Raw genomic sequence first — 26,812 nt, forward strand, 5'->3', positions numbered from 1 at the left:
AAGTCAACACCTCAAACTCATTGTTGTGCTCCTCAAACCATTCCTGAACCATTTTTGCTTTGTGGCAGGGTGCATTATCCTGTTGAAAGAGGCCACAGCCACCAGGGAATACCATTTCCATGAAAGGGTGTACATGGTCTGCAACAATGCTTAGGTAGGAGGTACGTGAAGTAACATCCACATGGATGGCAGGACCCAAGGTTTCCCAGCAGAACATTACCCAAAGCATCACACTGCCTCCGCCAGCTTGCCTTCTTCCCATAGTGCATCCTGGTGCCATGTGTTCCCCAGGTAAGCAACACACACGCATCCGGCCATCCACATGATGTAAAAGAAAACGTGATTCATCAGACCAGGCCTCCTTCTTCCATTGATCCGTGGTCCAGTTCTGATGCTCATGTGTAGATCCGGGTTGCTAAAGACATTTAAAGGTTAATATAATATAATATAATATAATACAAGCAAACACACACACACACACACACATATATGTATATATATATATATATACATATATATATATATATATATACATATAAAGCACTGTAATGTACTTTGTGAAAGTAAATAAAAAAACAAACAAAAAAAACATTGATTTTTTGTGTTTAGATTTTTTACAGTATACCCAACTTTTTGTAAATAGTGCAAAAGTTTTATTTTTAAACTCAGTTTGATTAATACATTTTACCATGCCACTGGAGTGATGAAAATAGGGTGTCTCCGAGGTATTACCATGTCGACAAGGTGACTTTCAATATGTGAAATTATTTATGCATTCACACGGTGAGCCAAATATGAGATCGTCCTGCACATAAATCTTGCTTAGTGAGCCATGACTGTCTGGATTATCACACTCATTCCTTCTTTCAACGTTCATTCAATACACTGGACCCCCACAAGTTCAAAGATGACCTTATAGTTGTATCAAGACATGATGTATTGCCAAAGAACCAACACAACGTGATTTGGTTGGCAGCATTACCCATATGATAGCATGAATGATACTTGCATGTGGCACCTGGAGACCCTGATAAAATTATGATGACTTGCAGCTAATAATTGATGATAAACTAGTCCACAGCATCTTTATATTAGTCCACGACTGAGGCTGCAAGTTATTTCCTCCCCTCTCTCCCATCTCAAAACTGCAGCTGTGAATGCACAAGGTGAAATAAAAAGGGCAGTTAAAAGAGTGTGTGATAAACAGAAGGCACAGCAAGTAAATGAGAGCAGTTTATTGAATGGCAAAGCTCTAAGGTGCCACTCTTTCTCACCGAGTAAGGCTAATTCAATTCCCTCCCATGTCCCATCAAAGAGTGCTTAAGAGTGTGCCGCATCAAAGCCGTACCGGAAAACACAGAATGATTGTAACTCAATTGTTGCCGGCCCGTCATTGATTGCACACTGGCATAAAGTCGAGTACGGAGACAAAAGACTTTCCTGTCCTTCCCTGGACTTTGTAATCACCTTTCTGATGTTTCAAGACTGTGAATCATCCAGCAATGCTAATAAAGCCTGAGGGCAACTCGACACAGGTCAAAAACGCCTCTCAGATAGGAAAAGTAAGCAGACATATGTGAATGGATGATGTGAATGGATGTGGTGAAGTAAGGCAGCACTGCATTAATTGACATTTAGTACAGTGGAGTAGTATAGCATTATTTTTAGTGGTTGGCCGTTATATATTGCCAAGACTAATATATAAATTTGGTTACACTTTATTTTGATGGTCCACTTTAGACATTCTACTAAGTAGTAACTTTGCAACTACATGTCAACTAACTCTCATTAGAGTATTAGCAGACTGTAGTAGACTGTTAGGTTAGTTGTTTGGGGTTTGGGTTAGTAGAATAAGTTGACGTGCAGTTGCAAAGCTAGTCAATAGAATGCCTGTTGGGGAGCATCAAAATAAAGTGTTAGCAGATATTAAGCAGACAGTTACTAATACTCTAATGACTGGTATATATATCAGCCATCGGCCACCCTGCTCTCTAAGAATCTAAGATATTGGCATCTGCATCAGCCATCAAAACAAATCCATAGCGTTTGACCACTAATTATTTTCATTTCTTCAGACATTTTGAGCTGCTCAAGAGGTCTGAGATCTTTTTGAACATAAAACTAATTTTCTTTACTAGACCCTAGAAAGAATCCACTTGGCTTAATACCAACTTGCAAAATCCCAATACGGCTTAGTGGTTCAGATTCTTAAATTTGCACTTCCTATGCTTTTGCCATTACTTGAGATCCAAGTTAATACGTTGAGTTTTTATGTGTTTCAATGCCACGAACCTACACACGTTGTGTGTGTCCAAATGTGTCTTATTCTGGAATCAATGGCACCAACTCCTAAGTGAGGACCATTGTCTGGCTATGGAGTCTATTATCTGGTATGCTAGCTGTAATGTATGCATTGAAGGGCATGTAAAAAAAAAAACAGGTCAGAAACAATGAGAACTCTCTAAGGGCCATAGTTAGTACATGTCAGGGATTTTCTACAGGTTGCATCAGGCAGTATGTTAGCAGGTGGGGGGTAATCAGGTGCAGAGGACAGAAATTTCTTTGAAATGAATTTAAATTACTCAACCTAGACTGTTCATTGTTTTTGGAGACATTGAGCCCCATTAGAAGCAGTCATTAAAAAAAATAACATTTCAACTTTATACACACACATACAAACATTTAAAAAAAAAAATAAAATATCTTATGCACATGATGGCTGAATTTATTTGATAAAAAATACAGTAATATTGTGAAATATTATTATAATTTAAAATAACTGTTTTCTATTTTAATATATTTTAAAATGTAATTTATTTCTGTGATGACAAAGCTGAATTTTTAGCATCATTACTCCAGTCTCCAGTTACATGATCCTTCAGAAATCATTCTAATATGCTGATTTGATGTTCAAGAAACATTTCTTATTATTATCAATGTTGAAAACAGATTTACTGCTTAATATTTTTGTGAAAAGTGTGATTTAGCATCTACTGTATGTGAAATCTTTTGTAACATTATAAATCTTTACAGACTTTTTTCATCATTTTTGTTACATTATAGTTTCTATGTCACAGCTATGATATGTCAACTGAAAAAAAAAAAAAAAAAAACCCCAAAAAAAACATCTAACCCCTAAACCCCTAAACCATCACAGAAGACTTCAAAAAACATCACTTGGCATGATTTATAAGCTGTTTTCCTCATTGGGACCAAAAATGTCCCCACAAGGACAAAGATTTCAGATATTGCCATCTTTGTAGGAACATTTTGCCCCCATAATGTAGGGACAGAGGTAGGTAGTAACAGATTACATGTAATCTGGATTACGTAATCAGATTCCAAAAATCAAGTACTTGTAATTAGAGTAAACTACTTTTTAAAATACTCATAATCAGACTACAGTTACTTTTTTTATGGATTACATGATTACATATTATTTACACAGTGGCAATAAATTGTTCACAATTCATTGATTCTCTTAATTTTTCATTTTTTTTAACATTTTTTTTTTTTTTTTCATAATAAACCTGCCGCTTATATACATTCGTGATTCTTCGAGTTTTTCCAGCAGTAAGGGGGAGGGGTGTGGTACATTAGTGTTAGAATTTTAAAGTATTAACTGTCCATACTGCACTTTAAAAAGAATATGTTGAGGCTCTTGTTGGTGAATAGAATATTTCTTTTTCTGGAATATATATATATTTTTTTGTATCTGTCAAAATAGTACAAGATTTTCCTACAATATATGTGACATCAAATAAGGGTTAGCACAAAAGTAATCTGAATGTAATCCAAAAGTAGTCAGATTATGTTACCAAAAATGTGTAATCTAAGAGATTATATTACTGATTACAAATTTTGTCATGTAATTTGTAATCAGTAACTGATTACAATTTATAAGTAATTTACCCAGCTCTGCGTAGGGTTTACCAGGACCACACACACACACACACGTAATGCAAAATATGATTATTTTGTCAACACCATAAGCCGTCAAACCAACAGATTTTTTTTGTCTGATAGTGGTGACATTTCAAAAAATGGAGCTGAAAGGAATGACAATAAACAATATTTATAATAAATGTTTGACATTACTATGCCTTCTTTTCATATCTGATATGTTCCATATTGACAGACAGACAATGAAAAACAATAATTTTGCAGGACGTTCTGCCAAACCGTAAAAGAATCATTTTGAACATGTCTACCATTGATCTAAACTAATTCCTTGCATGGGAAACTTTTTTGGAAATCATTTGCAGCCTGTTTTGCTTCATGTCTCAGTAATCAGTGTGCTGATATGAGGAGAGAAAACCTATAAGTTCATACTCTCACAAACACACATACGCATTTGTCACTCTCTATCTGTGTCCTTACTTTGACAGCTGAGCCTCGAAGGCTACAGACATACTGAAGTTCTCTAATCAGCTGACTTGGCTGACCGTGTCGCTCTGATTGCCTCGGCAATTAGAAGTCTGGCCACATATTGCTGTCTGCTGGCTGAGGCCAGACCAAAAAGAAGGATAGAAGAGAGATATACAAGCTATAGATTATAGGGATTACACACCAAATCACACAGCAATAACAAACCACCTCAGAGATGCTTGTCAAGTATAAAAAAATATATAAAAAAAAAAACGAGATTGTTTATTACTATTTTTTTAACACATAATAAAGACAATGGTTTACTTGGGATGATTATGAGCATGTTTTGTAATTTAAATGTGTGTGTGTGTGTGTGTGTGTGTGTGTACATATATACACAGCAAAATCCCCAGAGTTAAATCAACTCTGCTCAGATTACATATGGTCCCTCTCTATATAGTGTTAAAGTAACACTGAAGCAGAGTTAAAATTAAAGAGATTAATTAAGTTATGATTGAGCATTAGTGATGAACACCTGCTGTTAACAAGCATTACTGAAGAGAAACACAATAACTACAAATGACTTCCAGCCACAGCCTTAGATGAAATCAACTGAAGATAAAAGACATTAAATCTCTCAAGATCTGATTAAACAACTCCACAAACAGCATATTATCTCATTAACTTTAACTCTGCTTCAGTGTTATTTTAACTCTATGTAGAGAGGGACCATATGTTCTCTGAGCAAAGTTGATTTAACTCTGGGGATTTTGCTGTGTATATATCGAGATATTGCCATGACGGAGTGCGAGGATGAAATTAGGATAGAATATGCCACTGCTATGTTTACATTATGCCTCCACTGTCATTTTGCTTTTTATAGAAATAAAAACCATTTAATTAATTTGGATAATGGTCGCTTCAATTCCATCCAGCTCATCCAACACGAGCAGCAGAGTCGTACGTAGTGCAGCAGGAATCAGAGTTCACTGATCACGTGACGAGATGACTGACAAGACCATGGCGGAGGATTCGTTGCGCAACAGAGCCTAAAAGCGTCTGACAAATGTCTGATCTCACAGAATGCGTGCTCAGCACAGGCGCTCCCTATTCACAGAGTACGCACGACTGTGAAAACGAAAGTAAAACGCGAGCACTCATTCAAACACGATTTCAATACCCCACATTTTGAAAGCGGCTCCCTGATGCATGCAAATATCTCCCAATATAAAAGCTATCTTAGGCTGGGCTGTGTAGTTGTAACCGTCTCTTAGCTCTGTATCATGCTAGAAGAAAAATTTGGTCTCTATTTGCACTTTTAGTATTGAGAGAGTACTACTGATTATGGTTGCACTTACAGTATTCTTTGCACTTAATAAGACTAAGAGACAACTGTTATTCATTTTTATTTATACTGGTTTTATTTCTATGATCAATTTGTGGAAAGGAGTTCAGTTAAGAGGCCAAAAGTTGGAGAAGCTCTTAAATAATGTACAATTCTAAGGTTTGAAGAGACTCATATGAAATCATACAGGAGAGAAGCCAGTCAGTTGAGTTTATGGCAAAACCTTTTACAGTCCTTGAGTATTGTTGTCTTTTACTGCATATGATAATTCATACTCAGAAAGCAGAACTGAAATAACATTCATTAGAAGATGATTAGTTAAACCATTTCAAATGACTATTTTTCTAGTCATGTATTTCATCATTGAGAATGTCTTAAAAATACAAAAAAAAAAAAAATCTTGTCTCGTCTCATTCTTGTGAACTCAATCTTGTGTCTCGTCTCTCTCTCTCTCTCTCTCTCTCTCTATATATATATATATATATATATATATATATATATATATATATGATTTTACATATATACACTATATTGCTAAAAGTATTGGGACACCCCTCCAAATCATTGAATTCAGGTGTTCCAATCACTTCCGCTCAGTGAATTCAAGCGTGGTACCAGTGATAGGTTGCCACCTGTGCAATAAGTCCATTTGTGAAATTTCCTCACTACTAAATATTCCACGGTCAACTGTTAGTGGTATCATAACAAAGTGGAAGCAATTGGGAACAACAGCAACTCAGCCACGAAGTGGTAGACCACATAAAATCACAGAGCGGTGTCAGCGCATGCTGAGGCACACAGTGCGCAGAAGTCGCCAACTTTCTGTAGAGTCAATAGCTACAGACCTCCAAACTTCGTGTGGCCTTCAGATTAGCTCAAGAACAGTGCATAGAGAGCTTCATGGAATGTGTTTCCATGACCGAGCAGCTGCATCCAAGCCTTACATCACCAAGTGCAATGCAAAGTGTCGGATGCAGTGGTGTAAAGCACGCTGCCACTGGACTCTAGAGCAGTGGAGATGTGTTCTCTGGAGTGACGAATAACGCATCTCTGTCTGGCAATATGATGGACAAGATAGGTTTGGCAGTTGCCAAGAGAACAGTACTTGCCTGACTGCATTATACCAAGTGTAAAGTTTGGTGGAGGGGGGATTATGGTGTGGGGTTGTTTTTCAGGGGTTGGGCTTGGCTGGGCTAGTTCTAGTGAAAGGAACTCTTAATGCTTCAGCATACCAAGACTTTTTGGACAATTTCATGCTCCAAACTTTGTGGGAACAGTTTGGGGATGGCCCCTTCCTGTTCCAACATGACTGCGCACTAGTGCACAAAGAAGGTCCATAAAAACATGGATGAGCGAGTTTGGTGTGGAGGAATTTGACTGGCCTGCACAGAGTCCTGACCTCAACCCGAAAGAACACCTTTGGGATGAATTAGAGCGGAGACTGTGAGCCTTCTCGTCCAACATCAGTGCCTGACCTCACAAATGCGCTTCTAGAAGAATGGTCAAAAATTCCCATAAACACATTCCTAAACCTTGTGGAAAGCCTTCCCAGAAGAGTTGAAGCTGTTATAGCTGCAAAGGGTGGGCCAACTCCATATTAAACCCTACGGATTAAGAATGGGATGTCATTAAAGTTCATGTGCACATAAAGGCAGGCGTCCCAAAACTTTCGGCAATATAGTGTATGCACAATTACTAAAATAGCAAAATATAAACCATGTTAGATGGTGGGACACTTATTGCTTTACAGATTTAAAAAAAAGTCTTAATTTTTAAGAGATTTAAGTATGACATAAAAAGTTAAAAAATGTCAAAATATGATATACAGTAAGTCATATTTATGAGATATAAAGTCAAAATTATGAAATTTAAGTTGTTAAGTTGAATGTTAAGTTGAAATTGAGTTTAATAATGCCATAATTATGACACCCAATTTGGACTTCTTATTTCATAATTTGGTTAGTATTTCATAATTTACTTTTTTTTCCTCATAATTATGACGTCAACATTATGAGATAATCATAGTATAAATTATGATGTATTAAAGCATAATTATGATATACAAAGTAAAACTTATAAAATTTAAGTTTACTTTTTGTCACAATTATGAGCTTTTTATCTCATAATTTTCACTTTTAGTTATAATCTCATAAATCTGTAACTCATAATTGTGAGTTATGTCATCATTTTGACTTTTCTCAAAAACCAAGTCAAAATTATGATATAGTCCTGATTATGAAATAAAAAGTCAAAATTATGATATATTAAGGAATAATTATGAGATATAAAGGTAAAAGGGTGAGGCAACAGCAAAACAGAGCTAAAGTTCTAAATAAATGCTGCATCTAACAAAAAAAAATCTATGTCAGTCAATCTATGTCTGTCAAACTTTAAATCAACCACATAAAAGTTATCTAACAGAGTCTGCACATTGAGCGGTTTGGGCTGAATTCATTGCAGAAGTGTAATACTTGGGTTTAGAGGTTCAGAACAAACCGTAACCAGAATATCTGAGGAATATCAATACAGGGACTCATTGCAAGCACTGTTAAAAAGATGTTCAAGATACTGAAAACAGCAGAATCAAAAGATGGTGCTTCAGCTTCAACTACCAAAACTATCTCAGAGTAAAAACAAAAACTCCAGTAACTGGAGTCGAGCCCAAACACTGTTCTGTCTAGGTGATGTCCTGAAGGCTAGAGCAAAACACACTCTCACAGTCCATGCCTCCTGCAAAAGTGAGCCACAGATCTGTCACAACACAGGTCTGCAGAGACATTACCCCTTTGTCATAGCGGTTCAAGAACAGCTCTGTGTTCCAGCTGGCATTTGAGTTGCCAGGTATGACAAGCGGAAGCTCTGCTTGAGCAGGACACATCTACATTCACCCGAAGTCTGGCTGAGACGCTTCGTGACAGCTCTCCTTTCCTCGCCCCCTCGATACAACCCTATCCTTCCCCCGGTTCAGAAGAGCACAAGTCTTGACTGCTAAGTCACCGTCTCTCTCTCACAGCCTGTTTGCCATGTCTCCCTTCATATCTAGTCCTTTTCTCTTATTCTTGTCCATCCTGGTCTCAAGGTCTTAACTTTTTCTCCCACAGCTACATTTTGTCTTGGCGACCTCTGGTAAATTTCCTGGGTTATGCAGACAGGGATGGAGGATTCGGTATATATAGACAAATTTTGAAATAGTGAGCATGGTCTGCAATGTGCTGCCTCTCCAGAGATCTTTTACTGCATTCATGTTTATATTTATGTTCCTTGAAGCTGCTTTCCTACCCAAAGCTTCTTATACAAAGTACAGCATGTTCTAGTGTGGGCAGTTCAGCAGGAAGTAAAGGCTAGAAGTCACATGGTGCTAATGAAACACTGGGAAGATAAAGCCGAACAGGTAATAGTTTAGGTTTAGTTCAGACGACGTGGTTTAGATTATTAATATTTACGTCTAGTTGACAGTTTAATTAAAAACAGAGTCACAAATATAGAATTACTCTGCAGCTGTGTTGCTTCTCTTCTCAGCATGAGCAGAGTTGTAAAGCTTTTTTTCCAAAGCTTCAGCAATAACCTGCTGGCTTCTGAGAAAATGTTGATGGAGGATAGTGGAGCTTCAGCCCTCTCTAGTGGTGGCTTAGTGAAATGATCAAAGACGCTCTTTGTTCTGTGGCCACTGTGTTTCCATCTTTCTCTCGTTACTTATTTAACCAGTACCATGATCTCCATGATGAAGATAGACTCTATAGTGGCATGCCCTTTTCATGAGTATCTTATGAAACCAATCAAGAACATTTTCAGATTACTGTATGTTTTACCAAAGTATCAGAAGAAGAAAAAAATCTTTTATAACCCTTCAGAATTGATTTTATTGTGGCATTATTGTGTAGTAGGGTACAACGGGGCTAAAGGCACACCGGGGTAAAAGGCGCATTTGACTTTAAGGCTGATTTATACTTCTGCGTCAGAACTACGCCGGAGCCTCTGCGCCATAGGCTATGCATCTGTTTTCATTTATACTTCTGCGTCATTGTCCGTGTCGACGTGCATGCAGACCACTAGTAGGCAGTGTCAACGGTCATGTTCAATATCAAGGCAAAAGCCGAAGAAGCAGCAGCTTGTCAGTGATGGCGGCAAATAGGCAATGAATTTTGTTGCAGTTAGACGGCGTGTGTCCCCTGAAACAGAGCGATTTTTCATTTCTATGGAAGTTAAGTTAATTAATCATAGCGTTTGCAGTCCGCGTAGAATTGACACGTTGTTACATTTTTGAAGAGGTGCACGTCAGGCTCAAGCGTGCCACACGAGTCCTGAAAAGTGAAGCCAAAGCGTCTCGATCGCCCTCAGGTGGCTGGAAGCAGTATAGGTCATAAACCCCGTCCACTCCTTGTATTCCAAAGGGACGAGACAAACTAAACAATTAAATTACACTTCAAATATTTTTTTTCCAAAGACAATTTCTGTAATTTTAGGCAGTTTTTATCATGCTGGTGTTAGTTCAAGTGTTCGTTCTTTAAAAAAGATTGGTTTTAGTTAGTTATTTGATGCTGTCATGTCATGATTGACAGCTGAGGTTGACAGCTTCACTGAGTGAAGTAGTCACTGAGGCACCAACGGACTTTTTTTCTGTATCTTTGCGAGGTGACTGGAGCTTTAACTTTTATTTCTACATTTCCATAACTGTTTATTTCACACCAACATAATGAGTTGTTCTGAGCTGGGTGGGACATTGATATCGCAGCTCCACTACTGCGCAGACTTAGGCTCCAAGTTCACTATGCACAGACTCGAGACTCAAGTTGTCAGCGCCATATTGGCACACTGGCGGCTTCAGTTACTACAATGGAAAAGAGTGAAGGTGCGTCGTCCATCTTTTTTTACAGTCTATGTTCAGGCCACGTCGTAGGCTACGCATGCTACACACAGCCTACGCCGTAACTACGGTGTACACTGGACGCAGAAGTATAAATCAGCCTTTATTCTCTTTTAAACCACTAGATGGCTCAAAAATTCAGCTCAGCACAGATTTTTCAGCAGTCGTTGCTTTAGTCTTTGGCATCACATTTTAAAATCTTTTAAAATCTAAAACAGTTATTTTTAAATGTAATAATATTTCACAATATTACTGTTTTACTGTATTTTAACTAAATGGCAAACATAAGAGACATCTTCTTTTGAAAACATAAATCCCCAAACTTTTGAACAGTATATGTAATACTTTTTTAACTGCTTTCTGTAGTATTGTAATGAGAATCTAAAGAGAATCACTACTGAGAATAGTGGGAATTAGAACATAACAGGAATTAGCAATAAAAAAGATTACTTAAATGCCTAAACATATTTAGTAATGGGAAATGGTGGTTAGGGAATGTGCTTAATTATCATTTTAAAAAAATGTTTTTTCTTCCTTTTAACTCTGGGGTGAAATACGACCTGGAGGACATGTTTTCGTGAGATTCGCCTTTTAAGATTTCTGTCAAGCAGAGAGAATGAGTGACAGGTTTACAGAAAGCGAGGGCAAAGTAGGACAAAGTGTTGTACAGCTTTTGTAATAACATGTTTTATGTATCACTGTGAGAAACAAGCAATAGGGGCACTTGCTAACAATGTTTATACCTGGGTTATGAAAAAGTCATGGCAAATCCTGCTCTGTATTCAAAATGTTAGAAGTTTAATCTAAAATACTTCACATTTTATAGGTCTTGGGACTATCCTACCGCCTGGCAAAAAAAAAAAAAAAAAAATCTGTGCAAGGATATTGATTTGAATGCAACTGTTGAGGGCAAATTTGTGGCAGGAAGAAGGCTAGAGGAGATCAGGCCGGGCTAGTTTGAAATTACACACAGTAGAAACATGCCAAATCAGTGAGGACCTCCAGAAACATGTTCTGCATAAGCCGTTATGTGTTATAGGTAAACAAACTTGCAATACTGCACATCTGCATGCAAACTCTCAAAGATGGGTACGGCGTAATACAAGCTGACAGCTCGAGGCATTATATTTGAAAACAAACTCCTTTTGACAGCATGGAGGTGAAAGTTGTATCCAATTACTCTCTGAGAGCCTCGCAGAAACAAATATCCGTGCATATTCACCCACTGATACACTAGGCTGTAACACAACCTGCTTAAAGGAGGAAATGGCGGTTCAGCCCACTGCACCCTCAGCTACTTTGTCCTCATGTCCATTTTCAGTCTTTGAAGTAGATACAAAATTCTTTTTCCTGCTCCCATCTTCTATCTACCTGTATATCTGCACTTAATCTGTATGATATTCATATGGTTTCACAGACAAGGCTTATGCTAGTCTTAGTTCTAACTGAAAGCAACTTGCACTGACATATCTTAAAATATGTCAGTCCCATTGTTTTGTCTCAAGATACACACCAGTAATGTTTCTTTTTTTCTAAGGCACATTTATAAAAGCTACTTACATCTCCTAATTGAACTAAGCCCTAATCTTGCCTTAATCTAAACCCTGTCTGTGAAACCAGGCCATTGAGTGTCATATCTTGTCGCACGAAAACACATGACAAACATAAAGTGATCCGATCCACCCTTAGATGGAATGTTGCTTTTAGGTTTCTAGATAAACCACAAGCTAACAACATACTTTCAGTTTGACTCCTATTGTTTTGAACTTCAGTGTTCATAATTTTGTTGTGCTTTTTACACCATGGGTATTTTATGTGTGACATTATAAAGCAAGAATAACCAACTTTATTGAAGATGCACCATAAATGTGGCATGTCAAATATCCAATAAAATATATTGAAAATGTTGTCTAGCTTTATGAGTTTAGTTATTGCAGCAATTATATGATGATGACTCTACATTTTTATGCTAGAACAACGTTATTTCATGGAAAGAAGCACTCCTTATACAGTAGTTAGCAAAAACACACACCACCATATACACACCCACCCACACACACCTATAAGTAAACAAAAGATTTTCCATCCAAAGTACTGCTTAAAAGTTTGTTTAGTTTTAAACAACCATGACTAGCTGTTAAACCGGACTGAGAAACTTTATTAAATGCCCCTGGTGTTTAACAAAATTACAATAGCAAATCCTTCAGTGTAGAGTGAAATTGGCACAATGATGTTTTATTGGGTTTCATCTGAAGTGAACTCAGGTGAGTGTACAGCCAGTCATGGGTATTACTGGGCACAGCCAAAATCAAGTCTGTCTAGATTGTCAACAGAACTTTTACTTTTGATTCCAGTGTACAAACACCGCATACAGTAACTCCTGACCACTAAAAGGTAAGGACATATACAATTTATATCTGCTCAAACTAATTGTTTAAAAAAAAAGATGGCTTGCTTATTTGTATTAGTAAGTTTTTAAACTTTAAGTTAAACTAAAGTGCATTTTCGTTTGTCGCTCTAGACTGGAATATCTGCTAAATGATAAGACTCATGCTACGGCATTTCCTGAAGTAACATTATGTATCAAGAGAACAGCAAAGTATCCAAACGATGTCAACTGTTTTAATGTCTAACCAATTAGTGTTTTGAACACACTAAATAATGATAATTAACTAAAGTACAATTAAACAAATATAACTGTTTTTGTGAAAAAAACAGCTTAGTATTGGCTGCTGGAGAACAATAGCTATAAATATTAAAATTTATGAGGTTACTCTGCATTTACAACAATATCACATTAAAACTACCAATACTGTGGTAAAAGCATGGTAAGTGTTGAGGTTACTCTGCATTTACAACAAATATCACATTAAAACTACCAATACTGTGGTAAAAGCATGGTAAGTGTTGTTTTTACCATGCTTCTACTACAAATACCATTTTGAAACTACACTTGTACTACTTTGAACCTGATATGAATATGATTAACTGGTTGAAGGTCTATAGCACGTCACGTGACAGTGTTTAATCACCCTAGTTTACTGAGGTGCTTTAATTTAGAAAGCAATGAAAAGCAAAACCTCAGCGGAGGTGACAGATATAATGCGGTGACTGAACATGAGGGAGCTAATGTTAATCTGATTAATATCGGCAAACAGAAAAGACATTATATCAAACATTAGAACAGCGTATTTACGACTACTTACCAACATCTGGCACACGTGAACTGATGCCAAATATCGCGATGTGTTCTGAATGAGACTTCTTCAGCGTGATTTCATACCAATAAAATTCGCGTCTGTTTTTGACGCTAAAGATTTCCCATTGAAAGCAATGGAGTTCCCAGTTTGTCCAAAGAGTGACGCCAAGGGGCACCGTTGGCGTATTCCAAGTGACGCTGGGGGCGCTTGACCATGCTTCAGTCGTTGACGCCTCTGGAGTGAGAACGGGTCGTTAAATATTAGCTCCCTAATTTACAGCTCCTTCAAGTTAATCCTCAAAAAGCTGAAAAAAATGTTGCTTATAATTTTTTTTAAGTATTTAGCCATGTAGTACAGAGCCCCGCACATGACATGCAAGAAAAAAAATTAAATCGTTCGCACGATTTACTAATTCGTTCCCTCGATTTATAAATAAATAGAGGGAACGAAATAGTAAATCGTGCGCACCTTTTAGTAAATCGAGGGAACGAATTAGTAAATCATGCGCACAATTTAGCCTACTATTTTTTTCCTGCATGTCATGTCCGGGGCTCCGCAGGGTTAGGAGATTTGTTCCTGAAACTTTTTTTTTTTTTTTTTTTGTTATGCTAGCAATCATTAAGTTAAGTGATCTAAATGTATATAGCCTATATATCGTCTGTGGAAAGCGTAGGACCATAAAATGTTCGTCCAATCATTGCATTCGTTTCGAATGATATGATGTCATACCTGCCTGTCAATGTATGTATTTTCCAACCCGATCTCACGGAAATTCTTACGTATTTTACGAGGTGGCTAATTTGTACGAATTCGTATGACCTCACTCGTATGAATTAGTACGTTTTTTGTTAAATCGTACGTATTGTACAAGTTGCCAAATTCATATGAATTTGTATAAATGACCTACCTATAACCCATTCACACCATAACTACCATAATTTGGGAGAGATGGAAACCCGTGACATTATACTCGGAGTGGTTTGTGACCAGAATTTATGCGTTTCATAGGCAACACTATCAACGCTGAAATGAATCTGCAGCAGTCAGGTGGTACAGGCCACCTTTAAGATGTTTATGCTCATTATTTTTGTAATGTTATGTGCTTTGAGACATGAGGTAGTTTAACGCTGACTCTCGTGATGCTTTTGTTTGCTCCTTGCGGTACTCTTTCATGTGTGTCATCTTATGCTTTCAAAGCTAGCTCGCTATTGCTAGCTTCTCTGAAATGTATTGTGTAAAAACAAGCATTCATTTAACTTAGGCAACTTTGCATCATCAAATTAGCTTTTATTAAATTGTATTTTATATACTGCATTAAATCAGTCAACCTGGTCTCAGGTTATTGATGCACTGATATTATTTTTTGTAGGACTAATATCCTGGTATGAGTAACTCCTGCTATTTGTGGTGGCAGACATGAATTGGATGTCTCTACAAGTCCTGCTCGGCGGGGTCAGCCAATACTCCACTGCGTTTGGCCGTGTCTGGCTATCTGTGGTGTTCGTCTTCCGAGTCCTGGTGTTTGTGGTGGCTATTCAACAGGTGTGGAATGATGAACAGAAAGACTTCATCTGCAACACCGCCCAGCCGGGCTGTGCTAACGTCTGCTACAACAAATTTTTCCCCATCTCCCATGTCCGTCTATGGGCTCTGCAGATCATTTTTGTCACTTGCCCATCTCTCATGGTGGTGGCTCACGTCAAGTATCGTGAAATGAAGGATGAGAAGTACATCACTCTCCACAAGGGTGATCATCTGTATGTCAACCCAGGGAAGAAGCGTGGAGGCCTGTGGTACACCTACATACTCAGCCTGATGTTCAAAGCTGGCTTCGATGCAGGATTCCTCTATATTTTGTACTTCCTTTATCATTTCGACATGCCAAATGTTACCAAATGCACAGAAGAACCTTGTCCAAATACAGTTGACTGCTACATCTCCCGTCCTACAGAGAAGAAAATCTTCACCCTCTTTATGGTGGTCTCCTCTTCTGTGTGCATCTTCATGTGTATCTGTGAGATATTCTACCTGATTAACAACAAAGTTCGCAAATTCCTGCGCAAACGGAGAGACCGGATTACAGACTCCAACTACAGACGGGTGGATCCAACAGCCTCATCAACCCAGAACCTCAGCAACTTGGAAAAAGCAAAGGCCGCAGCAGAGGAAAAGGAGTCAGAGCCAACCTAATTGTGGTCTGATTCTGAAAAAAACAAGCATGATAAACAGTATAAGACACGTTGGACCTTGGCCAATATTGCAGATAATCCAATCACACCAATACACCAAAGGAATATTGCATTTAAAATAGTTTAAGGACTTTTTCCTGTAACAATGACTTATCTATGACTAATTCCGAGTGTCCTTTTTGTATGTAATGATTTAGATAGATATTCTTGAGTCTCATTCACTAGAGGAGCACACTGCCCCCTAGTATACAGAAAATATATCCCCTTTGCATCTTCATGTGTATCTGTGAGATATTCTACTTGATTAACAACAAAGTTCGCAAATTCCTCCGCAAACGGAGAGACCGGATTACAGACTCCAACTACAGATGGGTGGATCCAACAGCCTCATCCACCCAGAACCTCAGCAACTTGGAAAAAGCAAAAGCCGCAGCAGAGGAAAAGGAGTCAGAGCCAACCTAATTGTGGTCTGATTCTGAAAAAAAAAACAAGCATGATAAACAGTATAAGACACGCTGGACCTTGGCCAATATTGCAGATAATCCAATCACACCAATACACCGAAGGAATATTGCATTTAAAATAGTTTAAGGACTTTTTCCTGTAACAATGACTTATCTATGACTAATTCCGAGTGTCCTTTTTGTATGTAATGATTTAGATAGATATTCTTGAGTCTCATTCACTAGAGGAGCACACTGCCCCCTAGTGTACAGAAATATAACCCCTTTAGAGAAGAACATGGTGGGAGTTGACCACAAGCATCCTGTCCCTGGCCTAATACAGTAAATTTAAGTCTGAGATCGTCTACAAAACACTGGCATTACAGCACACTTAAACTTAGACACCCTTAAAAGCCAGGCACATTGGGAAATCTATACTTTATAGGCTACACATGAGTACCTTCATGATTTGCTCAGAAACATACTTAATTTAGCCTACATTCTCTGTGTTTAAATAATGTTAAAAGAAATCATACTTTCAAATATCCCAATTCAACTACACTCTTTATTGTAGCTGCACATACTTCAAAGTAAAGCACTACTAAATAGCCAACAACTATCATGGTGCCCATATCATGGTGGTTTGACTTAGTAAAATCAGTTATGACTCTTAATTTGGAGAGTGTATGAGTACTTAATTAGGCTACTATATATATATATATATATATATATATATATATATAATGTCAGGTTAGTGTTGCTGCTGTATGTCAATTGTCTTGTGTAATTATTTCACTGTTTAAACTAATGGCTGAAAAGCATAGGTTATTTAAAGGGGACCTATTATGTCCCTTTTTACAAGATAAGTCTCAGGTGTCCCAGACTGTGAAGTTTCAGCTCAAAATACCACACTGACTGACAATTTATTATTCCATGTTGTAAATGCCCTTTTTTTGAGTGAAAAAATCATGCTGTTTTCGTTCATGTATGTTTAAATGCAAATAGTATCTTTAGTTCCATCTTCCCTCATACCTTTGCACCGGAGACTTCTTGGAAAAATGCAGTAACAACTTGAAATACGAAAGATATAAGTTAAGAATTATACTAATAATGTTTACGTATATACACAGTCAGGTTCTTTTGGTAACATTATTGATTATTTTCATGATAACGGTATTGGACTGGTGAGAGTTATTTAAGTGTAATGGACAGCTGAAAGTATCCACATATACTCAGAATGATTAATGTGTCAAGATTTTAGATCATTTTACATACCATTCTATTTTGAACTGCACTGATGCATTATATTACGATTCTAAAATATGTAAGAAATAGAAAAAAACGAAAGTATAGAATACATATTCATTCATTTAGTGTTATTCTCTGAGAATTTATTAGGTTTATTTAATTTGATACTGCTATGACTAATTGTGAGTATACTGTTTATATTCTCTGTATATTTCTGTGATGCGACATTCTTGTTCTGCAATAAAAAAGACAAACCATGACAGTTTTTAATTTTTTACATTTATTTTACTGTTGGAAAAATGGCATGGAGCAGAGTCATATTTTATATTAAGTGTTCTCATGTTACGTGGCAAATTTAATACAAGTGGTCTGAAAGGAAACCCAATATAGTTGATGAATAAAGTTAAGCTTTATTTTGAAACATTGCAAAGACTTTCAAGCAGATTCCGTCGCCAGTCGTGGGCGGGGCCTGTTTCAACATGTGACGTCAAATAGGAGTATACATTCCTGAACAGCTCATTTTGAGACAGTTTCAATAACAAATAGGGTGGTTGTGTACATACACTCTGTGCACATAAATATGTTCAAAAACGATATAAAAGTGATTTTTGCATAATAATTCCCCTTTTAATGGCAGGTTCCACTATGACAATATTAACCCCACATTTGACTGTTGTGGCATGTTGTCTCTCTCTCTCTTCTCTCTCTCTCTCTCTCTCTCTCTCTCTCTCTCTCTCTCAATTCAATTCAAACAGATTGATTAGCATGGCAAATGTACATTTTGCATCACCATTAAAACGACACAGAAAATAGTTTAGAACAACTAACCAACTGAAATAGCATTTGAACAAGCATATCGAAGGGAAAATACTGAGAGAAAAAAAATATAAGGATAATAATGATGGTTATTATTATTATACAGAAATCGTGTAATAAGTTTACTTTAATGAAATTAATAATTAAAATTCAGCATTAGCCTATCTACATTTGAGTATAATAATATATTTATCAAATGTTTATTCCTCTCTCTGTCCAATATTGGACATTTTTTTTGTATCCTATTTGTATATGTTTGTACAGAAACTGACAGAAATAAAGGAATATTCACACGAGTAAAGATTATGACAACTAGCCCCGGTCTCTAATATGGAGACAAACATTTGCTCAAAGTCACGAAATATCATGTACATCCTTAATCATATATTACGAATGGCCACATAAATCACACTCTTAGCTCAGTATAGCAACTCTATCCACCCGCCTCCATAAATATCGTTACTAAAACAAAATTTCACACCATGTAAACAGTGACTCAAAGTTCCTACAATGAGCAGTTTTCCATTGTTTTAACCAATCCGATGGAAAATATGAGGCTGCTCCTTTGACAAACGTCATAACCAACCAATCAGCTTCAAGAGGCGGGTCTTATTAAATACAGCCCGATCGCTCCATTTGCTAAAGATCCTCTGCGGAATGAGTTATCAATACGGACAGGTAAAGTCTGTCTTCCGGGTTTAGCCGTTTTACATTTTTATGTATGTTTTATGTTTATATGATTCTTACATATTTGTCTTACGGTCTAAACTCTTAGTGTTGGTGTACAGGCAACATTATTCATAACTGTGATCGCGTAATCGCCTAAACTTTGTAAAAACAGCCTTTTACAGGCTAGTCATTTAGCCTGTAGCTACTCTGATGTGAAGTACATTAAAATTATGTTTTTGTGTCTGTTTATCGCGTGCTGGTCAGTCGTTTATCACATTACATGAAATGACATATATTTTACATCTTTTTCTTAATTAATGTCATACAACAAAGATGCAAAATAGAAATGTCACTTTTGGGTCTAGCCACTGTACCCTTTAATACCACCATCCACCAATATAACGTAGTTTTTACAGTTATTGTTACTGGTGTAAAATCACAGTAAAAGAATATGAGGTTACCAGTATGACTCAGTACCATGTTATGGTCCGAACTTGTATGCTTTCTTCCGTAACACAAGAGATGTTCGACAGTCTCAGTCACCATTCACTTTCATTGCATGGAAGCGAATGCAGTGAAAGTGAATGGTGACTGAATATGTCATTCTTCCTAAAATAGTTCCTATATTAATATGATAAATATCAGTATAATAATAATGTAAATTTTAGTCATACAAAACAACTGGAGGGTGAGTAAATGATTACAGAATCGGCATATTTACCTAAACATTCATTTTATTTTGAGTATAATCCTTTATTTATTGTTTTTGTGACATAGTTGCCTTTGTTATGGACCACAGCTGATTCTCTGTTGATGTTTCATACAAACTTTTCTTTGTTTGTTTTTTGAAGGGTTATCCAGGACCAGGTGGTAACGCTCCCCAACGCCACCCGCCTCCAGGGGCACCTTATGGAGGAGGTCCTGCTGCTGGACAGTATGGTTCACCTTATGGTGGTGCCCCTCCAGGGCAACAGTATGGTGGAGGGGTTCCATATGGGTCTTATGGTCAACCCAGACCAGGAGCACCGTACGGTGGGGGCCAAGCTCCAGGTGGTCCATATGGAGGTTATGGACAACCCCAGAGTGGACCATATAGTCAGCAGGCTCCTGCAGGTTAGAGACCTATAACTCTATTTCATTTTAGTTGGGCAGAGTATCATATTAGGAGCATATATAAATATGTTACTAAATTAAATGTTTATGCATTTTTGTGTGTGTGTGTGTTCTTTATTCATTGTGTTGATGTTATTTCCAATGAAACAGGAAGACAGGGCAGGAAATATCTAGAAGCTCCTCCACCTTTTTTCAAAATAGCCAATAGTCTTTTTATATTACTTGAAAATAATAACCCTAACTTCATTTGCCACAATGGAAAGCATATTTACACTGTCTGAATCATTTCCTGTCCTCTATATAGTGCACTATGTGCCATTCACCATATAGAAACTAGTTTAGTTTAGATTTCAGCTGCAGCTCCAGCGTCTGTTTATAGTGAAGGAGGAGGCGGGACTTTAGATTCTAGAGGGCATTTGACTGGACAGAAGATTTGATGAAAAGCTGAAGTCCGCAGGTGATGTCATTAAAAAATACATGATCCATTTTAGCGGAAGAATTTCCGAAAACTTTCCAGGATTTTTGGAAACTTTGGGGAAATTTTGGAAAGTTTCTGGAAATTTACTGGAAATTTTCCACCCCTTTGCATCCCTATTTACAACATTGATAATAAAAAGGAACGTTTCTTGGGCAGCAAATCAGAATATTAGAATGATTTCTGAAGGATCATGTGACATTGAAGACTACAGTAATGATGCTGAAAATTCAGCTTTACCATCACAGGAATAAATTACATTTTAAAATATAGTACAAATAAAAATGTATATTATTTACATTTATAAAATTAAAAGTGTCAATATTAATATCAAAAGTTATTTAGTATATTTTAAATGAACACTTTTTAAAATTGTAATAATATTCTCAATATTACTGTTTTGCTGTATTTTTAATTAAATAAATGCAGCTTTGGTGAGCACAGACTTACCGACCCCGAACTTTTAAATGGTAGGGCACATCATGTCAATTTCTCACCTTTTGGTTAATAGACTGTGGAGAAATATGAATGTAGTTTGGAATACATTACTTTTTATCAGAATTTTTTCCACAGCTTCATACATCTGCAAATACACCGTAATAGATGTTGGTCCAGCAGGTGAATTTTTCAACATGGTCTCAGGAGTAGTAGGCAGCAGCTCCAGGCTGATTTGACTGATGATGTCTGAGTGTCAGGGTTGGCAGCTAAGACAGCGCGAGCCGCTGCCGTTCCATCAGGCATGCCGTGGCCGAGGGCTGTGAATAAAATACGAAAGATAGGAATTTATGAAGGTGCTGCAGACAAGGTCCTTGATCCTCCTGCACTGCAGCTGTGTCATATGCCCCTCACTGAATGACTGATGCTGTTACACTGCAGGATGGCAGAAGCAGCTTGTACTGATCTAGTACAGAATGTGCCCACAGGAGAATTAGAGTGATGAGTGTGGTAATTCTGAGCGAAGGGGTTCGTGTGTATGTGTCCGTCTGCGTTTATGTCGGTAAGTATTCTATGATGTCCTGTGGGAAAGGCTGTCAGATTCAAAGACTGTCCTCTGAACAGTGCTTATCCCTCCCGAGGGATACGGTGACCGTCTGTGCTTCACCAAATTGCACAACTTATTCTTGTCCCTCTTGGGATCAAGATGACATATCACTGACAACCTAGGCTTTTTCAAACTGAGCCCATTTCCAATATGTTTTTCAAATCCGACCTATAGGACTGCTTGTTCTTATCATCGTCCTACTGTCATTTTGCAAGTAATGAACAATTTTTTGCACATTTATGCATATGCTGCACTTGAAAATGCTCCATTCAGTAAATAGCGGATGCCACATGTGAATATAAATGAGCTAATTCAGTCCCAGCTGTATAAACAAAGGTTATTATTGTTAACTAAAACTGAAACCATAAAAATGTATATATAGGCAACATTTTTCATTTTCATTTAGTTTTAAGTTGATGTAAAAATATACGACAAATGACAAAAACATAACTTTATTTATTTATTGTCAGACTAAAAACAACTAAAGGGATTTGAGTATACAAAAAAATAATACTTAAATAAAACTAATAAGTTTTCTGCCTGTCTGAACAATGCAGTAGTGTCTTACACTTTTTTTTTTTTTTTTTGAAGTGTCGTCTTTTTTGAGTTATAGTTTAATTCCTAAATATTATTTTGACCTGTGGTTAAGTGATCTGTTTTTAACTGATTTAATTATCTTATATTGCAATATGTTGGAAATTCATTTGCATCTAACTCACTAATGTCGGCCGTTTTCATGTTCTAGGTAACATTCCTCCCGGTGTGAACCCTGAGGCCTACCAGTGGTTTTCTTCTGTGGATACAGATCATAGTGGCTACATTAACGCAAAAGAGCTGAAGCAAGCACTCATGAATTCCAACAACTCCGCTTTCAATGACGAAACCTGCATTATGATGCTCAGTGAGTGCTGCCATTGTTACTATAACCCTCCTGACAGCGGGTAAATGATTAAATGGATGCTTGTATCACCATATAACTAAATTCAGAATGCTGCAATGTCAAAAAACAATACAGAAATAGAAGTCATCTGATGACATATCCAGTGCCAAAGGAAATTGACGCAGGAATCAGTGCTTTGTCTTCATTTCCAGATATGTTTGACAAAACCAAATCCGGACGCGTAGATGTATTTGGTTTCTCTGCACTGTGGGTGTTTCTGCAGCAGTGGAGGGCAATGTTCCAACAGTTCGACCGGGACCGATCGGGATCAATTAACAGCACTGAGATGCACCAGGGTGAGTAAATTAGAGGTCAAAAAGGACTCAAGATAACACGTTTGCAGTTAAGGGCACAGATTAGAATAAAAAATTTAGAATAAAAGTATAAAGTTCTTTATAACAACAACAACAAAAAATCATCCTAACAATTTGACATGGACCACATATATTGTTGTAGTTCTAAATAAACCTGCCAGCCAGTTGCCAGTAGTTTTATTTACTTGTGAAAATTCATTTTTACTCACATTTGGCACTTAGTAAAGTACTGGTATTATGGACAGTTAAATACATAAGGGTTTGACATCTTTGTGGGGACATTTTATTGCTATAATGTAGGGTGTTCCTGAACCACACACACACACACACACACACACACGTACGTTTGTTTTAATATATTAGAGAGGACATTGATTTTATATCAGTTATTGATATTTTCTATGGCCTATATTTTCTATCCCCTAACCCTATTAACCATTCTGCATTTTTAGATTTTCAAAAAACTTCTCTTAGTATGATTTATGACCCGTTTTCTCACAGGGAGCAAAAAATATCCCCACAGAGACAATGATTTTCAGATATTGCCGTCTTTGTGGGGACATTTTATCGTTATAACATATATCGGTATAGCTGAACTACAAACTCAAACACACACACGTTGGAATTTCATGTTTTATGGGGACTTTCCACAGACATAATGATTTTTATACTGTACAAACCGTATATTTTATTCCCTAACTTTAACCCTACCCCTAAACCTACTCAGAACACATTCTGCATTATTAGATTTTCAAAAAAAAAAAAAAAAAACAGCACTTAGTATGATTTGTTGGCTATTTCCTCATGGGGACCAAAAATATCCCGACAAGAATTTTTGTTATTGCCATGTCTGTGGGGACATTCTGTCCCTATAACGTAGAGTTTACCAGGACCACACACACACAAGATGTGGCAGTCACAGAACCAAGTTTGTAAGGAAAAGACAGTTGCTGAGCTGGTCTGCTATAAACCATTTTTTTTTCCATCTAATCCTGTGCGATTGAATGCAGCATTATTTGTTGGGCTGATTTCATTGTTGAGACGTCATGAAAAATTGCTCTTAAAATAACCTCAAAATTGTAGCCGTTATCTTGCAGTGTCTTTTTTATACTTATTGATTTTGTACTGTATGTAGAAGACTGTTCTATAGTTAGCCGAGTCAGCTCCTCAGGCTAACTATATAGTTGGAGCTATTACAAAGATGTGAATAGGTCTGAAAGTGCATTTGATTACTGTTGAGTGACAGTGTGTTGAAAATATGATAGATACAAAAACAACAGAAGAACTGTTTAATGGGGCTTGTGGAGAGAAAATTTGGGATTTTGGGACTCTTGGAGGTTTTGTTGGGCAAAAATCCTTCTAACATTGTTCATTTTCAAAACTCCTCTACTTTTTTTGTTGCTAGCTCAATAAAAAGCATAAACTTTTGTGTCAAACCAGAGATTAGCAATGTAAGAATTCCCTGTTTTATGTACACTACTGTTCAAGTTTGGTGCAGTAACATTTTTATTTTATTATTATTATTTTATTTTTTTTTAAAGAAATTAATCCTTTTATTGAGCAAGGATGCATTAAATTATGGAAGCTTATTTCCGCCATGAAACTAATTGCGACTTTTTATCTCACAATTCTGACTTTTTTTTTTTCTCAGAATTGCAAGATGTAAACTCACAATTGTGAGTTATAAAGTCAGAATTGTGTGATAAAGTCACAATTGCATCTTAGAAACTCACAAAAAAAGTCAGAATTGCAAGTTTATTTCTCACAATTCTGACTTTATTAGATGCAATTGCGAGTTTATATCATGTAATTTTGACCTTGTAACGCGCAATTGTTTCTATCTCGCAATTCAAGATATAAACTCACAATTGTGAGTTGTAAAGCCAGAATTGCGAGTTATAAAGTCAGAATTGCGTGATTAAAAACTCGAGAAAAAGTCAGAATTTCGACTTTATATCTTGCAATTCTGACTTTATAAGATGCAATTGCGAATTTATCTCATGCAATTTTGACTTCATAATCTGCAGTTGTTTATATTACGCAATTCTGAGAAAAAAGTCAGAATTTTTTTATATCACGCAATTCTGACTTTATAACTCGCATTTGCAAGTTTAAATCTCGCAATTCTGAGAAAAAAGCCAGAATTGTGAGATGCAAACTCGCAATTGCGAGATAAGTTAGAAATTTGAGATAAAAAGTTGCAATTCATGTGACACTGAAGACTGGAATAATGACGCTGAAAATTCAGCTTTGCCATCACAGGAATAAATTACATTTTAATGTATATTAAAGTATAAAAGAGTTGTTTTAAATTCTAATAATATTTCACAATATTTCTGTTTTTACTGTATTTTTGATTAAATAAATGCTGCCTTGATGAGCATAAGGGACTTCTTTCAAAAACACACAAAAAAAATCTTATAGACCCCAAATTTTTTAACTGGTTATAGTGTAAATGTAATATTTTTATTTACCCACGTTCTTGTTTTCCAGCATTATCTCAGATGGGCTACAATCTGAGTCCTCAGTTTATTCAGGAACTGGTGAATCGTTACTCTAAAGGCGGTGTGAACGGGGTTCTCCAGCTGGACCGCTTCATTCAGGTGTGCACTCAGCTCCAGAGCATGACCCAAGCCTTCCGCGAGAAAGACACCAGCATGACTGGCAACGTGAGGCTGAGTTACGAAGACTTCCTGTCTGGTGCCATTACCAGACTGATGTAAAGAACTGCAGCAGCAATTCAGAAGATGACCTGACTCTGAATGTGTGGCACGACACTTCACCCTCTCAACAGTGCCTTTCACTGCAGCTCACCCTGATTTCACCACAATGAGCTGAAAACTATGTTCATTAAACATTGCCAACTAGCCAAATATTGCACTCATCGCAAGACTTTACCATTGTGATATGATTGTCTGCTTTAGAAAAATATGTAATGCAGTTATTCAAGGATAACCTAATGCCAAAATATCAGCGGTACATGTGAACAAAATGCCATTAGCTATGCAACAAGCACTATTTACTAATTAATGGTAGTATATCATGAAAGTATGAATACATTTGATTTTCTTTTTGTTAAAAATGAACATTTCTGTGCTTTTTGAATGTTAGCAAAAAATATGAAAGCTTATGATTATGAATGCTTGAAATTGAAATTTGTTTAGCTCTCCCTCCCCAAAGCTTTTTTTTTTTTTTTTGTATGATAATATTTATGCTCACTACTTAACTGCCTTTTATTTCCTATAAGATGACAAAAGGTGAATATTGATTTTTCGTTATTTTGCTTACAATAAAAAACAGACTTATAATAAAAAATGCATTTTGTTGTATTTGTGAAGTATTTTGTCATTTGTCTTTTTTACTTTTTTGTTGTTAAATTAAAAATTTTTTTTATATATATATATATATATATATATATACACACAGGTGCTGGTCATATAATTAGAATATCGTGAAAAAGTTCATTTTTTTATTGTAAATTATTTTAAAAAATGAAACTTTCATATATTCTAGATTCCCTACATGTAAAGTAAAACATTTCAAAAGTTTTTTTTTTTTAATTTGTTGATTAGAGCGTACAGCTAATGAAAGTCCAAAATCCAGTATTTCAAAATATTAGAATATTTACATTTGAGTTTCATTAAATGACCATCCCTACAGTATAAATTCCGGGTATCTTTTGTTTTTTGAAACCACACTAATGGGGAAGACTGCTGACTTGGCAATGGTCCAGGAGACAATCATTGACACCCTCCACAAAGAGAGTAAGTCACAGAAGGTCATTAC

General features: G+C 36.6%; 2 protein-coding genes across 2 annotated transcripts; both read left to right on the forward strand.

The window, feature by feature from the left end:
• Positions 1 to 12,729: 12,729 nt before the first annotated feature.
• gjb9b (gap junction protein beta 9b) lies at positions 12,730 to 17,917 on the forward strand. The gene is made up of 2 exons (XM_051873821.1): positions 12,730 to 12,971; positions 15,147 to 17,917. Exon 2 carries the CDS (start codon positions 15,194 to 15,196, stop codon positions 15,965 to 15,967), a length of 774 nt encoding a protein of 257 aa, XP_051729781.1. The 5' UTR covers positions 12,730 to 12,971; positions 15,147 to 15,193; the 3' UTR covers positions 15,968 to 17,917.
• Positions 17,918 to 19,046: 1,129 nt separating this feature from the next.
• On the forward strand, positions 19,047 to 26,345 carry pef1 (penta-EF-hand domain containing 1). The gene is made up of 5 exons (XM_051873347.1): positions 19,047 to 19,151; positions 19,994 to 20,255; positions 22,518 to 22,673; positions 22,865 to 23,008; positions 25,520 to 26,345. The coding sequence occupies exons 1-5, from the start codon at positions 19,131 to 19,133 to the stop codon at positions 25,747 to 25,749; spliced, it is 813 nt and encodes a 270-aa protein (XP_051729307.1). The 5' UTR covers positions 19,047 to 19,130; the 3' UTR covers positions 25,750 to 26,345.
• The last annotated feature ends 467 nt before the right edge of the window (positions 26,346 to 26,812 follow it).

The sequence above is a fragment of the Ctenopharyngodon idella genome, chromosome 19 (assembly GCF_019924925.1).
Source record: "Ctenopharyngodon idella isolate HZGC_01 chromosome 19, HZGC01, whole genome shotgun sequence".
NCBI classification, from domain to species: domain Eukaryota; kingdom Metazoa; phylum Chordata; class Actinopteri; order Cypriniformes; family Xenocyprididae; genus Ctenopharyngodon; species Ctenopharyngodon idella.

Bases quoted from the DNA above. Each gene is read 5' to 3' on its own strand.
- gjb9b (XM_051873821.1), top strand. From the start codon at position 15,194: ATGAATTGGATGTCTCTACAAGTCCTGCTCGGCGGGGTCAGCCAATAC.
- pef1 (XM_051873347.1), top strand. From the start codon at position 19,131: ATGAGTTATCAATACGGACAG. The intron at 19,152-19,993 runs GTAAAGTCTGTC...TGTTTTTTGAAG, and splicing joins TGAGTTATCAATACGGACAG to GGTTATCCAGGACCAGGTGG. The intron at 20,256-22,517 runs GTTAGAGACCTA...TTCATGTTCTAG, and splicing joins TAGTCAGCAGGCTCCTGCAG to GTAACATTCCTCCCGGTGTG.